Genomic DNA, 13,628 nt, shown 5'->3' with positions numbered 1-13,628 from the left:
AACTTGAGGGAAGAACAAAAAGATACAAAAGAGTTTTTCCTCTACCTGGATAAGATAAACTACTTCCAACAACAACTCAGCACAAATTCCTGCAGAAAAAGAAAACCCCAGAAGGATTCTGCAAAACATCGCCCTAATTTCCTTCTCACCAGATATTCCAGATGTCAAATATTGACTTTCAGATAATATTACAGCTCTCACCTGACCCTTTGGAGTTTGTAAACCATGTTAGAATTTAACCAAGGTAAACCAACTCCCCTGTTAATTAACATTTATTAAAAAGATAAAGAAATTATTCTTGACACAGAGCAGACTGTTGAGACAAATAGAGACAGAAATATTTTAATTAAAACCAGATTGAAAAATGAATCAATAAATAATGACATTCAAATAAGCAGAATTCTAATTAAACACTACAAATGATCAGTTTAATTTATGAGACTGACACCACAAAGAAACCTTTTGATTCAGCTTTGCATTGACTTCAGTAGGACACAGGATCAACACAGTTTTCAAGTCTCACTGATAAAAAAAAAATGGAGGAATCCTTAAAATTTATATAACTTTCAGCAGGACAGCAATTTTAACATGTCTTTGTGTAGTACCATGAAATCCCTGCATTCATCTTAAGGCAGTATTATCCTTTAAATAATTATATGATGTTTCTGCTTTTGCAAATAATTAGGGATATCATCATTATAACCAACCCTGGATTTGGGAACATATAACTGCTGTAGGGACCAATTAGCAGGGATTTCCAAACTACATTTTAAACACTTTTTAATAACTATTGTTTTAAACAGCACACTTTTCAAAGACATCTGTCAGACATTATTATCAAATAACCAGAACAGTGTTATTGCTACCTGCACCTACACAGAATTATAAAAAAACCAGAAGAAACTAAGATGTTCTGGAAAAAAACAAAGGCAAAAATAAAAAGTCCAGACTCCTTCTGCTTTGTTTGCTGGGCTTGATCTTGTTACAGAAGAGGGGTGTTGGTGTCTGTAAATTGCAACACAATTGAGCTGCTTTTAAATCTCCCACATCTTCCTCCTATGGGTAACTGGGTGTGAAAGCAGAGGAGAGGAACCATGTGGCCTTTGTTTTTATGGGCAAATTGTCTCTTTATTTGGCACTACAGCTTCTTGCCATGAAAACCTTTTTGGTTTTGGGTCAGTGAGGTGGGTACCACATGGGTTCTGCCAGCCCCATGATGGAATATATTTGCTCTAAGTGGCATTAGGAAATGTCATTGAATTATAATTACTTTCCAAAATCAGCAAGATAAATCAGAGCTCCTTCTAAAACAGGCTTTGACTTCAATCTAAAAATCATGATCAAGAACTTTATTCATAATTCTCTTGTAAAACTAATTGTACTAAACCACCAAGAGGTAAAATTTTAGATAAAATGTAATATATATATAAAAGCAATACCCTTGAAATCTGGACCTACTTCTCCGTGCTTTGTCTTCTCAGCCTGACTCAAAGCTGGTCTACACCAGAAATCCAATCTGACAGCACAGTCAGCACTCAGTTAAAACCCAGACATATATTTATGCCTAAAGATACCACATGCCATACAAGCTGTGTTCACACTGGATACTGCAGGTGTAAGCAGCCCCCAGCAGATCTGCCTGTCCATGCAATCCATGAACAGAACCTGTTACAACCCTTAACAGTCTCAGCAAGGAGGCCAGAAATGATGGGGACATGCCCCAGAGGCCATCTTGTACTTTGCACATTTATTTGATCTGTTCAAAAAGATCCCTTAAAAATTCCCCCTGGTTTAATGTCTCCTGATTTCCTGTACTTTTCCTGCGTTTCTTCACTGATCCACTGAGCCAAGAAAGAAGGAGACCTTAATACTGAAAGAGGCTTGTGAGGAATATGGAGAGTTTTTATCAGGACTTGTAGGGACAGGATGAGGGACAACAGTTTTGAACTGACAGAGGGTGGGTGTAGACTGGATATTAGGAAGAAATTCTTTATTGTGAGGCAGTGGAACAGGTTCCCCAGGGAAGCTGTGGATGTCCCATCCCTGGAACTGTTCAAGGCCAGGCTGGACAGGGCTTGGAGCGACCTGGTCTGGTGGAAGGTGTCCCTGCCCATGGCAGGGGGTAGAGCAAGATGATCTTTAAGGTCCCTTCCAACCCAAATCATTCCAGGATTCTATGACTCTGAGAAGAACTTTCTCTCTTCCATAAGCAAGGAACTGACACTTCCAATAAAGTTAAACTGATCAAGCTGATTCAAGAGCTACTTCTCCCCGAGTTTAAAAGCCCATCTCTGAATTCTGAGATTGAGCAGGAAAAAACAGAGGCTCCCACAGAGGTTGGGAACAAGGTAAAAATGTATCTTGAAGCCACTTTCCCATTTGATTCTTACTGAAATTAGCTTTGCCCAGCTCCTCAGTTCCTATGCCTGAGGACATGCACAGGGATGGTGTGTCCTGGCTCTTAGCAGCAGTTGTGTGGTGAAGGGATTCCCTTGGAGAGTTGCCAGTTTCTATCCATACAGATATGCTTCCAGCCAGTGGTCCCCAGAATCCTTCAGGGAACTGCAGGAGCAGAAGGGAAAAAAATAATTTATGAGGAGACAGAGTTCAGCTTTGTGAGAGGCCAACTGTAGTTAAAGAAATAAAAGGAAAAATATGGATTTAAAATTGTGTGGACACCTCATAGCAAAGTCTGACTGCTGGCAATGCGCTGAGAGGATTTAAGGAAGAGAAAAACAAGCTTTGAAACTTTAAAACTATAGAAAAGCCTAAATAAACTCTAGGTTTGATCTCTCCATGGAAATTGATTTGAAATGGCTGCCTGGGTGTCTCTTACTTGCCACTGCAGAGCAAAATCACCTTGTTAATTGGTACTTACTGCAAAATATCTATAAAGGCTGTCAGCAGAGTCTTGGTTTTGTACTCAATGCCATGCTTGTCACAGAGGCTTTTCACCAGGGGAGCCACTTTCCAGTAGTTGTGCCGAGGCATTGTGGGGAACAGGCTGCAGAATGGGATGAGGGAAGAGTTTTTTCAAGACTTGGCTTTCTCCCTGTTTAAAATATCCCCCTGCCCCAGATTATTCCCATTTTTCTCCCCAGGATGATACTCACTGGTGTTCGATTTGGAAGTTCAGGTGCCCAGTGAACCAGTCGTTGAACACAGACTGCTTCACGTTGCAGGTTGCGTGGAGCTGGGAGAGAAAAACCCCAAAACCCCCAGATGATTTAGATTTTATTTTCCTGCAAATCCAACAACTGAAGCCCCAGCAATCGCTGCCCACCCTTATCCAGCATAAGAATCAAAGTCAGGGATTACAGCCATCATTGCCCTGAGGAATTCAACACAGTCTAGACCAGTCAGGCTGAGTTTTTTAGCCTTGATAAAACAGGAAACTGCTGCAAACCCACTATGTGGGATTATGCTGCTGGAGGTAGTATATATTCATTTTTCTCAGGCAATTTTCTCAGATTTAATCTGATACATAGTAAACCTGCAGCCTGTAGGGTAAAAAAAAAGGTCCCCCAGTTTGTTTCTGTTTAGTCAGCCTAAAAAGGAGATTGGATGTTATACCACCAGTATTTTTCTATAATAGGGAGGGGAAAGGGTTGTGTAAAATATGTCAAGGCCTTTCAGTGAAAAAACCAGGATTTTTTAAATCTAGATTTCCTGTTTTCCAACTAAAATTTGAAATGAGTTGAATATTACAGAACTGTTTATTTAATGAATGGAAGGGCAAACCTCATTAATAGTAAATCTATGAGAGTAACAATGTTGTCTTTGTTCTGTAATTTAGACCAGCAGACCCAGAATTCCAGAATTTCTCACCTGAGTAGACACCCAGTCTTTGTTCTTGTCATAATCAATATTCATTGGGATGTGGTTCATCTGGGTCACCCAAATAAACCAGGTACTCTCAAAGTATCTGGACAGATAAACACAGAAACTCTTGTAATATCTCTGATCCCATCCAAATTTACCACTAAAACACTTGGTTAAGTCTCTTCTCAAGTTAAGAAAGCACTTTTGGAGTTTAAGAACCACTCAAGTTGTAGCTACAGATGCCCCTGACCAGCCACCACCCCTGTGAAGTTAAACTGTTTCTTCTAGAATATTTAATTCTAAGAAAATTGTAGTTTTAGTTTTCATTTCTTTTTTTTGAGCTCAATATTGATTACAAATATTAATTATGGGGGCTCTGGGTGTGCTCTGAATTACCTGGACAGCCAGTAGTACACCATGAAATTTTTAAATCCCATTAAAGGAACGTACATGAGGCAGATTCGGACATTGAAAGCCACAATCAATATCAGGTCCTGTAAAAAACAAAAAAAACAAAAAAACCCTAAACAAATCAGGATGAAAATCAACCTTTGTTGGTGAAATGCCTCCACTCCATCCTTTCCCTTTTACTTGAACTGCAGTTTAAAAAATGTACTGATATCCAAATCTCTGATTTTTCAAGAGTAAGGTCCATTCTGCATCAAGGTGGGTGTGTGGAAATATTCCCATTTAACCATCAATAACTGCAGACAATAGCCCTGCCATCATACTCTGGGTCTGGGGATTTCCTGGTAACTTATTTATCTGCTAAAAGGCTAAAAAGCCTCTTCTAAACAATTTTCTCTTTCTGCAGCAAGCCTAGAATCAGCCTATTCTATCCTTTTTCTCTTACCCCCCGCCCACTCACCTGACCAATAGGAGGCAAAGGTGAATACAGTGACAATTTTTGAGTTTTCCAGACAGGGAAGCAGTGCTTACCAACCACTTTTTCCTCTTGATTGCAAAGTAGAATATTGACAGCTGGAAGAAGGGTATGAGGGCGAGTGGGGCCAGCACTGAAGACCAGAACAGAAAGAGAGAGAGATTTGTAATTTCACTGCATCATAAAAATGATTCTTCTTTCCAGCAGAAGAAAAATTGTTGTTTTCCATTCATATTAACCTCCATGCATCCACATAATCTCTTCCTCTTTTTTCTCATCACTTCTCCACTTCTTCCCCATCCCTTTCTTCCCTCTGTTTGGTACACACTCATCTATCTATCTCATAACCCAAACAGAGACTTAAGGAGCAATTCCACCACATGGGGACCTTCTTTAATGTGAAGGAAGCTTCCTGGAGCTCTCCCTTCAATGGGAATATGTTTAAAAACCTTTATTTTGTGTGGGAGGAGATGCCCTTATGGTTTTAGAGGGATACTCACAGATGAAATACTTGTGCTGGTAATTGTAAGGCATGAACTTCTTCTTCTGCTTTCCAAGCTGAAAAATGAAAAGATATTGAAATATTTACAAAAAGTACAATTAAGTTTATTTATTCACCTTGTAATATTTCACCAATTGCACCAAAAGTTTCTTAACATCACCCCAAACTTTTGTGACCATAACTCTTTGAAAAAAAATTAATAAGGACCTAAGGCTCCTTATTAGTCTTGTTATACTTTCATAACTCCAGTCAGCACTGGAAGTGCAACTTGAAGCAACAAATAAACTGGATGAACAAAACCCCTGAAATCCACTTTGCCTATCCATAGTATGCCCAACTCTGATCCTGCTAAAAAGCTGATACTGATTTCCGACATTTTCACTCCATCAAACCCACTGGAGCACAGCCAGCCTGCTCTGGATGCTCCTACATGAGAGAGCTTTCCCTAAATCCCTGACAAAATCCTTCCCAACTGAGCTCATGGTTTTCTGTCAATAAGCATTTTGTATCTCCCTTTGCAGGAATCTTTCTGGGACAGCAGAGCTGGAATTTTCCATATGCCTTGGAGAGTTTCTTCAGCAGGTGAAAAAGAGAAAGGCATTATTTTAAGAGGCTGGTGTATCTCACAATGAGGGCATTTCATTATCCCATGAGTAAAAGGACTTCCAGGGAAAAGAAAAGGCAAACGAGCCCTTGCCTATCCCGATGCTATCAGAAACCATAATGGAAGTAGGGAGGATCTATTCATGGTTTCTCTTTTTATGAAAACCATAAAATTCAGGATTAGGAAATCATTCACTGTGTATGCATTTGGTGCATGGCGGCTCTGCCAGCCCTGAAGGATTTGGGTGCTGAACAGCTCCAGTAGCCAGGAAGATCCAGAGGGAACATCTGACTCACTAATACTCTCTAATGCAAGTGGGCTGACTCACCCCTGGAGCTGCCTTCAAGGCGCTTGCCCTTACTTAAGCACTGATTTTAAGCCTTTGCTTCTCAGGAGAGGGTGTCTCAGCATAGCAATAACACAAGACGCTCAGATCTTGGAACACTTTGGGAATTATCAAAAAATCCTAGAATAGTCTGGGTTGAAAGGCACCTTAAAAACCACTTAATTTCAAGGCACAATCTGGCTTGTTATTATTATATATTAGATATGCATCACACTCTAGCTCTCTGTCCTTTCTTTTCCAGACCTCCACGGAGAGGGTCCTTCCCAGGCTGAAGAGCAGAGGGTGCATGTTGAGGTCGGGGTCCTTGCGGAAGCAGTTGGGCTTGGCATGGTGCTGGTTGTGCAGATGGTTCCACCAGCTGGCAGGCAGCCCCTGCATGGGGAAAAGGGCAACACCAGGGATTCAAACCAGAGCAGGCAATATCAAGGATCACATTTATATTTATTTCAATTCCCTCACAGGCGATCTTGCCTGGATTTAGGGACACTCCCATCCACTGCTTAGTCCCAATTAGCCCCAGAGAACATTCCACCACTACCTTCAGCATGTTTATCACCACGGTCTGCAGGAGATGATTCCACCTGGGCTTCCTGAAGACAGAGCAGTGCCCCAGATCGTGCTGGAACCAGCCCATCTGGATCTGGGAGACAAAAAGGATTACTGAGGAAAGAGAACTTCTTTATTGCAATAATTTGCCTTGTGAGTCTCTGAAACTTCATAGTGTGAGTTTCATTCTCCCTCTGATGTGTGGAAGAGACACTTGCAGGGCTGGGAACTTCCATCCAGGCCACTGTCCACTAGACCTGCTCAATTCCAGATATTAGTTTCATCTGGAATATAGGAAAGCAGAGAAGCATCACTGCAATTAACTTCACTGTCCCAACACAGGATTCTGTTGCTGCCATGACAAGTAATTAATTTTCAAGTAACCAGCTAGGAAGTGGAATAGTTTCCAAGTCTGTGGCTTCACTGCATTCCATATTTCTATGGAAATACAAGACTGCTCTTCAAGGGATATCTGCCCTAGCAGATATTAGGCAAATAAAACAGATTAATTAAATAAATTAGCTCATTTGCACCTGCTCCAGGGGGATCTGAGCAAACTTAAGCATTCAGTGCTAATAAGAAAATCTTGTTTTCCTTCTTCCACCACACCCTTCAATTTCTCCCATAAGTGCCACAAATCCTTATTCCCTCCTTCGCTACATCCACCCTGAAATGGATCCTTTGCTTATATGGCTGAATTTGCTAATGCAGCAGAAAACTATTCAGGGCTAGTGGGGACTCATAAAGGACCCCAAAAATACCAGAGCCATCTGACAGAACAAACAGAGAGCCAAAAGTGTCAGTGAGAATGAAATTTTCCTTCTTTTTGCTGGGGTAAGTGATTAGATCGGCTCATCCCATCTTGTGAAAGAGCCAGTTCCACAAGAACCCCACCATGCTGAGGGAGCAGCCTGTCAGCAAAATGAGATCTGCTGCAGGCAACAAAAATTATGACGTAGAACGTGATTGTCATCTTCAGCCAGATAATGGGATCTAAGGAGAGGCAATGCCTGGGATGGGAACATTCCATTAATCCTCTCCACCTGGAAGAGAAGAAGGCATCTGCAGCATTGAGCACCTGTCAGCAGTTTACCTGGGCAGTGGTGAAGAACACCATGCCAGCCAGGAAGGGCACCAGGGATATGCCAAAGTACCAGACCACAAGCCAGGATGCAGCATCCAGCACGAGGAGGTGAAGGAAAATCAGGAAGAAGAAGAAGTAATTTGGCCTCAGAAGTCCCATCTTCTCAATGGTGCAGCGCAGCTCACGAAAATCCTCCAAGAGGGATTTCTGTGGGTAAAGAAAACGGATTTCTGTGGGTGAAGTGAATATTAATGCACTATTTACTTTGAAAATGTCATAGAGCAGAGCCAGGAACCCCAAAACAGCCACAGAAGTTGGAGAAGATGTTCGGTCAGTAGGGCTCATTGCCAAAACAAGCATGAAGTCAACAGACTTTGCTTTGATTCTGAGACATCCCAATGAGGAGAACTGAGCAGGATTTGGGGCTCTGGAGCCCATTCCTTGCTCCCAGGGGTGGATTTAGTGGTGCTGGGACAGTCATGTTTCCATGCCTGCCCATCACCACCTCCTGCCCACCCACAGCATCAGGTGTACTCTCTCAGAGGCGATTCCTGCTACCTCTCCTGTTTTCCTTCTCCTCCCATGCTGAATCCCGAGACATTCCCACCTCTGGAATCTAGGGCACTCACCTTTTTATTAGACTCAAAGCTGGGTTGATCTGGTGCCAGCTCCCCAATCAGCAGAGATTTCAGGTACTTTTTCACCAGGGACTTGTCGTTGTGAAATGCCACGAAGGCATCCTGAGGAGCACAAAGGGAGGGAGTGAGAGACGGCACATGACCAAACACCAGAGCTGAGCTTCTCATTCCCCAGGTCTGGATTATAACACAAAATCCTGCTCCCCTTGTCCATTTTCGTCTCTCCTATTGCTCTTTCCCATAGACTGGAGCTTGGCCCAAGGAAGCTGGAGGAGTTTCAAGAGCCCAGATTTCATAAAAGCCCCTGGGTGAGGCTGGTAATAAACATGAAAGGGTTTGATGAAAAACCCTTTGCAGAGGGAAACCTGTTCTTTCATCTGCTTGTTTCAGCAGTCTGTCCCTAGAAGGCTCCAGCCAGCAGCCCTGCCCTATGGATGGGACCCAGGAGCAGGGAATGAGGTGTGTCTTTGCCGTGCTTGGGATGAGGCATTGAAATCCTGTCTGTGTAACACTGAGGCCATACAAAATAAATGCTGAAGCCTCATATTCAACAGCACAAACTGTCTGTCTCTCACAGTTCCCTCCAAATTTCCAGAGTGGTTGATGTTTTGGGGAAGTGGGAACATTAAAGACACAAAAGAACCATTTCAAATCCCAGTTTCAAATCAAATATAAACAATGGAATAAAGGATGAGATTCCAGATAAATCCAGATAAAACTCTTCTTTAGCTCATGTCCTCAGTGGATTTTCCAAAAGAAAGGTAAAGAGGTTGGCCATATCCTTTTTTCTTCCAGAAAGAGCGGATAGAACAAAATCCTCATTTTGAACAGTCTGATTTTGCTGATTTTGGCTCTGAAAATCAGCAGGGATGAGCACAACCCAAATATTCTGCACAGGTCTGGTCAGGATCAAATCCCTGGAAGAGGACAGAGGATTTTCTTGGAGCCTCTTGGCTGGAGACAGTCTCTCTCTGAGTACTTTGGTCTAGAAAAAGTCAGAACAGGGTGACTTTTTGGACATTCGAGCTTTTCTACAGACATCTAGTGACCCATTGTCACAGTGACAAATGAACAACTCTGTCGAGACCCAGAGCACTGGGAAAATCTTCCCATTGTGATTTTATGCCCCTCATTCTCCAGGTGTTTATCCATTTTTATATCCCTCCATCTTGCCAGGAATGCTGATTTAATCCGTAAGTATCAGTACTACAGTTTGGAAACGGGAACCAGAATCTTTTCAAGCAGAAGCTCCTATCCATGAGATCAGCATCGCAGATTCTTATCACTGGAAGCCTCTCAGTCCTGCCTGTTCTTTCTCCTCCCTGGTCTTACACTCTAATTAGCATCTTACTAATTTTAAGATTAACTTTAGAGATTAACTTTAAGAAATACCACCTACAACACACATAACTCGCAACATTTGACGTCAGTTGAATGTTCTGCAATGGTCTTGCCTTGTATTTTCAAAATAATCCCCACAGAGGAAGAAAATTCTCACTATGTATACACTATTATGAGCTCTAGAGTAGTCAAGAGTTGTTGGAGAAAAACCCTGGATCCTGGCTTTAGGTAAAGTCCTGCACCAGTAATTTTTTGAAACACATTCCAGTCCTGCATTTCTATGTGGATTTCTTAGAATATATAAACAAGCAGCATTTTAAAAGCAAAAAGAATTATTAGGATTAGCAAGGGCAAGACAGAAAATGTTGTTAGGATGCAACACATATCCACATTGAGCCCATGATTTTGGCTACTGATTGTGGTCCTGTCTTCAAGGGGATATAGTACACCTTTAAGATCAAGTAAAATCAGATTGTAATTATTGCAACAATAAAAGCAAGTAAGATCAAAGGTGTTTTTTTAAAACACATTCACCATGGTTAAAGCCCCTGGGTGTCTACAAATACAATGATGTAACTTGCAGGTCCTTGAAGGAGCTGGGAGGACATAGCTTGGGGACAAGTCATTCCATGCATGCTGCATTCCTTGACTCCTTCTGTGAAAGTGCAGCAGCAGAAAGTGCAGGAGATGGCACCAGGATCTCTGGGCTGGACTATGTTCTGAAGGTCAATCAGCTTGGGGGAAACCAAACAAGACTCAAACCTCTCCTTTTTCTTCCTCTGAGACCACCAGATATTTTTCTGCCCCAGTTTCAAGCAGGGTGCAAGGGATGAAATGTGAAAAGTAACTAACCTGGTCCATTTTGGGCCAGGAGTTAGGAAGTGCTATCCCATTCTACACGCTAAAACATGAGGAATTAAGACAGGCTAAGCAACTTTCCTCAAGTCAGAAAGTCTTGTTGTGACAAGAATTAAATCTCCCACATCACAATTTGATGCCCATGTTTCTAATGCTCAGATTTCTGCCTGCTCAGAAATTCAGCGTCTCCTTTCAGCATAGTCTGGGAGATCTGCTTAGAGTTTATTATTCCTGCCAACAAGCACCAAATGATTTTAGATAAATCCTCCAGATCAGAGATTTTTGCAGGAATCCCTGGAAGATCTATGTTCAAATATATTTGTAGGACTTTTCCATATGTCCTGCAGCCCAAGGTTATCATGCTGCTTTCTCAGTCCGCTCTCTGACCACACACAGTGGTGACCACCACCAGACAGGATTCCCCACCGTGTCCTCCTTCCCTGCCACTGGAACCACCTTCCTCCACTGCTTTCCCAGCTCTTACCGTGGCATCCTGCCCAGCATAGTGGCTGATAACCCGGCTGCCCCCGGGATGTCTCTTGGAAAACGTGCTGACATCATAAACCTTCCTGTCAACCACGAGCCACTGCTCCTGGCCTTGCTCACGGCCGTTGCGGGTCCTGATCTCTTCCCAAGTGAAAAGCTGTGGAAAGGCTGGGATGGATCTGGTCCCTTTCTCACTGGGACCAGTCTGTGGAGCCATCAGTGCTGGAATTCTCCAGAGCCAGCTCCAGGTCCAGGCTGAGGGTGGCCCATGCTGGCCTGCCCGTTATACAGCCTCACTCCAAACCACTCCCTGCGCTTCCAAGGGCTGGTTGGCTCTCCTCGCCCAAACACACCCTTCCCAGGTTCCCTCCTCTTCCAGACACTTGGACACACCCATGAGGAAAATCTCTGCTCCTTCTTGTCCTTTCCGAGCTGCCTTTGCAAGGTCTGACTGCTCCACTGAATACAAACAGGAATAAAGACAAAAATTTGTGAGGGCCACCTGTTACCTCTAAATGGCCTCACTACCTGAAACCTTCAGGTTGTCCTCGGTCTTTGAAATTTTTAGTGTTGACCCTGGCATGCAAAATTAATGTACCTTTCTTAATTAAATAATTGATTAAAATACCACCAGATGAGAGTAAAGAAAGAATACACTAAGAAAACATTCTTTATTTCCATTTAATTTGGCTTCTATATTGATAACATCTTGCATATAGTTGGTTTCAGAATTTCCTGTATTTTCTAGAGCCATGCAACCACCTAACTGTTCAAGTAATTAATTCATGAGTCTATTACATTAAAATACTTTGTATTAGCAGTAGTAGTAAGAATAGTGATAAAAATAACAATAATAATAATAACAATAATAATAGCAATAACTGTTAACACCAAGTTTGGCTGTAGATTCAGAAACCTATGCTTAAAGGCAATGTTGACATAATTAACTTTACTTAAACACTACTCCTGCAGAAACCAAGCCTAAGCATCTCTGATATTGTGAAGGTCTGCTGTGCAATGAACAGGTAAAGAGTTCTCAGCTGTAATAAAATGCAGTGACAAGCCAATGCCAAGTTTCTTATGAGCTGACATCAATTTTGCTGAAAAAATTAAGCAATATAAGTGAAATATCACCCTACTTGAGATCTAGCAGTGTCTTAGTCCTGGTTGGGGTTTTTTTAATCTGAAATTGCAAGCCTTGGGTGCTTTTGGGGAAGGTACAAGCAGCAGGCAGACACGGTGTGGGGTGGTACAGATGGGGCATGTCCATCATACCCCTCTGTAATGCAACACTGAGTTAAATCCTGAGTTTTGCCCCTCACCCCAAACTTTCTGCTTATGTTTCTGAATTTCTTGGGTGTATAACCCCAGATGTGGCCTGCAGTGATGGCCAGTCCCTTCCTGAAGCCTGGCCAGCTGCAGGTCTCAACTATCTCTTGTGACAATGAGTTTCCCAGACAATTCACACACTGTGATTCCAAGAAAACTGGTTGTTTTGTGAGCTCCCAGTTCTGAGAAACACTGAAACCACTCAGCTGAAGCTGCAGATTTCAGGCAGGACAGATAAAGAAATATAAAGACAGATTAAAAAAAGCCAAACTACTTTCTCAACCAAGGCACCTCAGCAGAATGAGACGTTTTCCCTGTATCCCAAGCACAGAGTGGGCAGTTTTCTGGCTGACACAGAACTCCAAATTATGCAATTCTGATTCTTCAATTCATGTAGCATCTTGCAAATTAATCAGTCAAGCCCCAAACTGCCATTTAAAAGTGGCTGACATGTGGCAATTGGTGAACCACCCAAAGTAAAAGAGAAATGTGACTGCTGGTATTCATCAGAAGACAGTGATAAAAGAATGGGAGGAATAATTTCTATCCTGCTGTCACATTGCATTTTGTAACTCTTTATCTTGCTCTAAATAAAAGCTGAGACTGTCCACGCTAATGATGTGTTCATGTTCTATGTATATGTGCAGAGTCTTACCTAAATCAATGTTCAGTACTTGAGGTGGTGGCAATAAAATATGCAACAGTTTGCGCAATTTCTTGCAGATGTGGCGTTTTGTACACATGTGAAAATATCAAATTACTCCATAGCTGGCTGGAAGGACAAAAAAACCTTCCCATGGCCCTATATTCAGACTTGTACATGTAGCAGCTATTTGAAAAGGAGGAGATTAAAATGTGGGGTTTGGTTTCGGTCTACAAGGAGATGCAGTATAAAGAGCCAGGAATGTATTGGAGCGAACAAATATGGGATTTCTCTGTCTATACCCAGTCAGTAGCTGTGACTTTCACTGTACCATTGTTGGGGCCAGCATTCACCAAACTGGTGAAATTAAGTTTGGGAACTCTAAGATGATTTTCCTCTGTATTAACAGTGTATATAAATATTTATTGTCTGAATTTATTTTAGCATCAGATCCCATTCAGAGGGGCCGGTAACACCCACTGTTACTGTTGATATTCTGTCAAATTGAAATCCCTTCCCAATGTGAAAGCAGAAGCTGCCTCTGTC

The 13,628-nt window shown here is 42.1% G+C and overlaps 1 protein-coding gene across 1 annotated transcript; it reads right to left on the bottom strand.

Annotated features, from left to right (window-relative positions):
• Nucleotides 1-311: 311 nt before the first annotated feature.
• On the bottom strand, nt 312-11,569 carry LOC111930636 (acyl-CoA (8-3)-desaturase-like). Its single transcript, XM_023928744.2, has 12 exons — nt 11,109-11,569; nt 8,417-8,527; nt 7,797-7,994; nt 6,696-6,797; nt 6,401-6,529; nt 5,206-5,263; nt 4,762-4,838; nt 4,219-4,316; nt 3,829-3,925; nt 3,114-3,193; nt 2,879-3,004; nt 312-2,562 (listed from the first exon to the last, which is right to left on the bottom strand). Exons 1-12 carry the CDS (start codon nt 11,325-11,327, stop codon nt 2,511-2,513), a joined length of 1,347 nt encoding a protein of 448 aa, XP_023784512.1. The 5' UTR covers nt 11,328-11,569; the 3' UTR covers nt 312-2,510.
• Between the last annotated feature and the right edge of the window lie 2,059 nt (nt 11,570-13,628).

This window comes from Cyanistes caeruleus, chromosome 6 (genome assembly GCF_971803275.1).
Source record: "Cyanistes caeruleus chromosome 6, bCyaCae1.hap1.1, whole genome shotgun sequence".
In the NCBI taxonomy this organism is placed as follows: Eukaryota; Metazoa; Chordata; class Aves; order Passeriformes; family Paridae; genus Cyanistes; species Cyanistes caeruleus.
This window is presented reverse-complemented; position numbering and strand designations above follow the sequence as displayed.

Coding starts and splice junctions, on each gene's coding strand:
- LOC111930636 (XM_023928744.2), bottom strand. CDS start 11,327: ATGGCTCCACAGACTGGTCCCAGTGAGAAAGGGACCAGATCCATCCCA. Junction 6,530..6,695: donor TGGTGATAAACATGCTGAAG/GTAGTGGTGGAA, acceptor TTCCCCATGCAG/GGGCTGCCTGCCAGCTGGTG. Junction 3,926..4,218: donor GTGTACTACTGGCTGTCCAG/GTAATTCAGAGC, acceptor TTATCTGTCCAG/ATACTTTGAGAGTACCTGGT.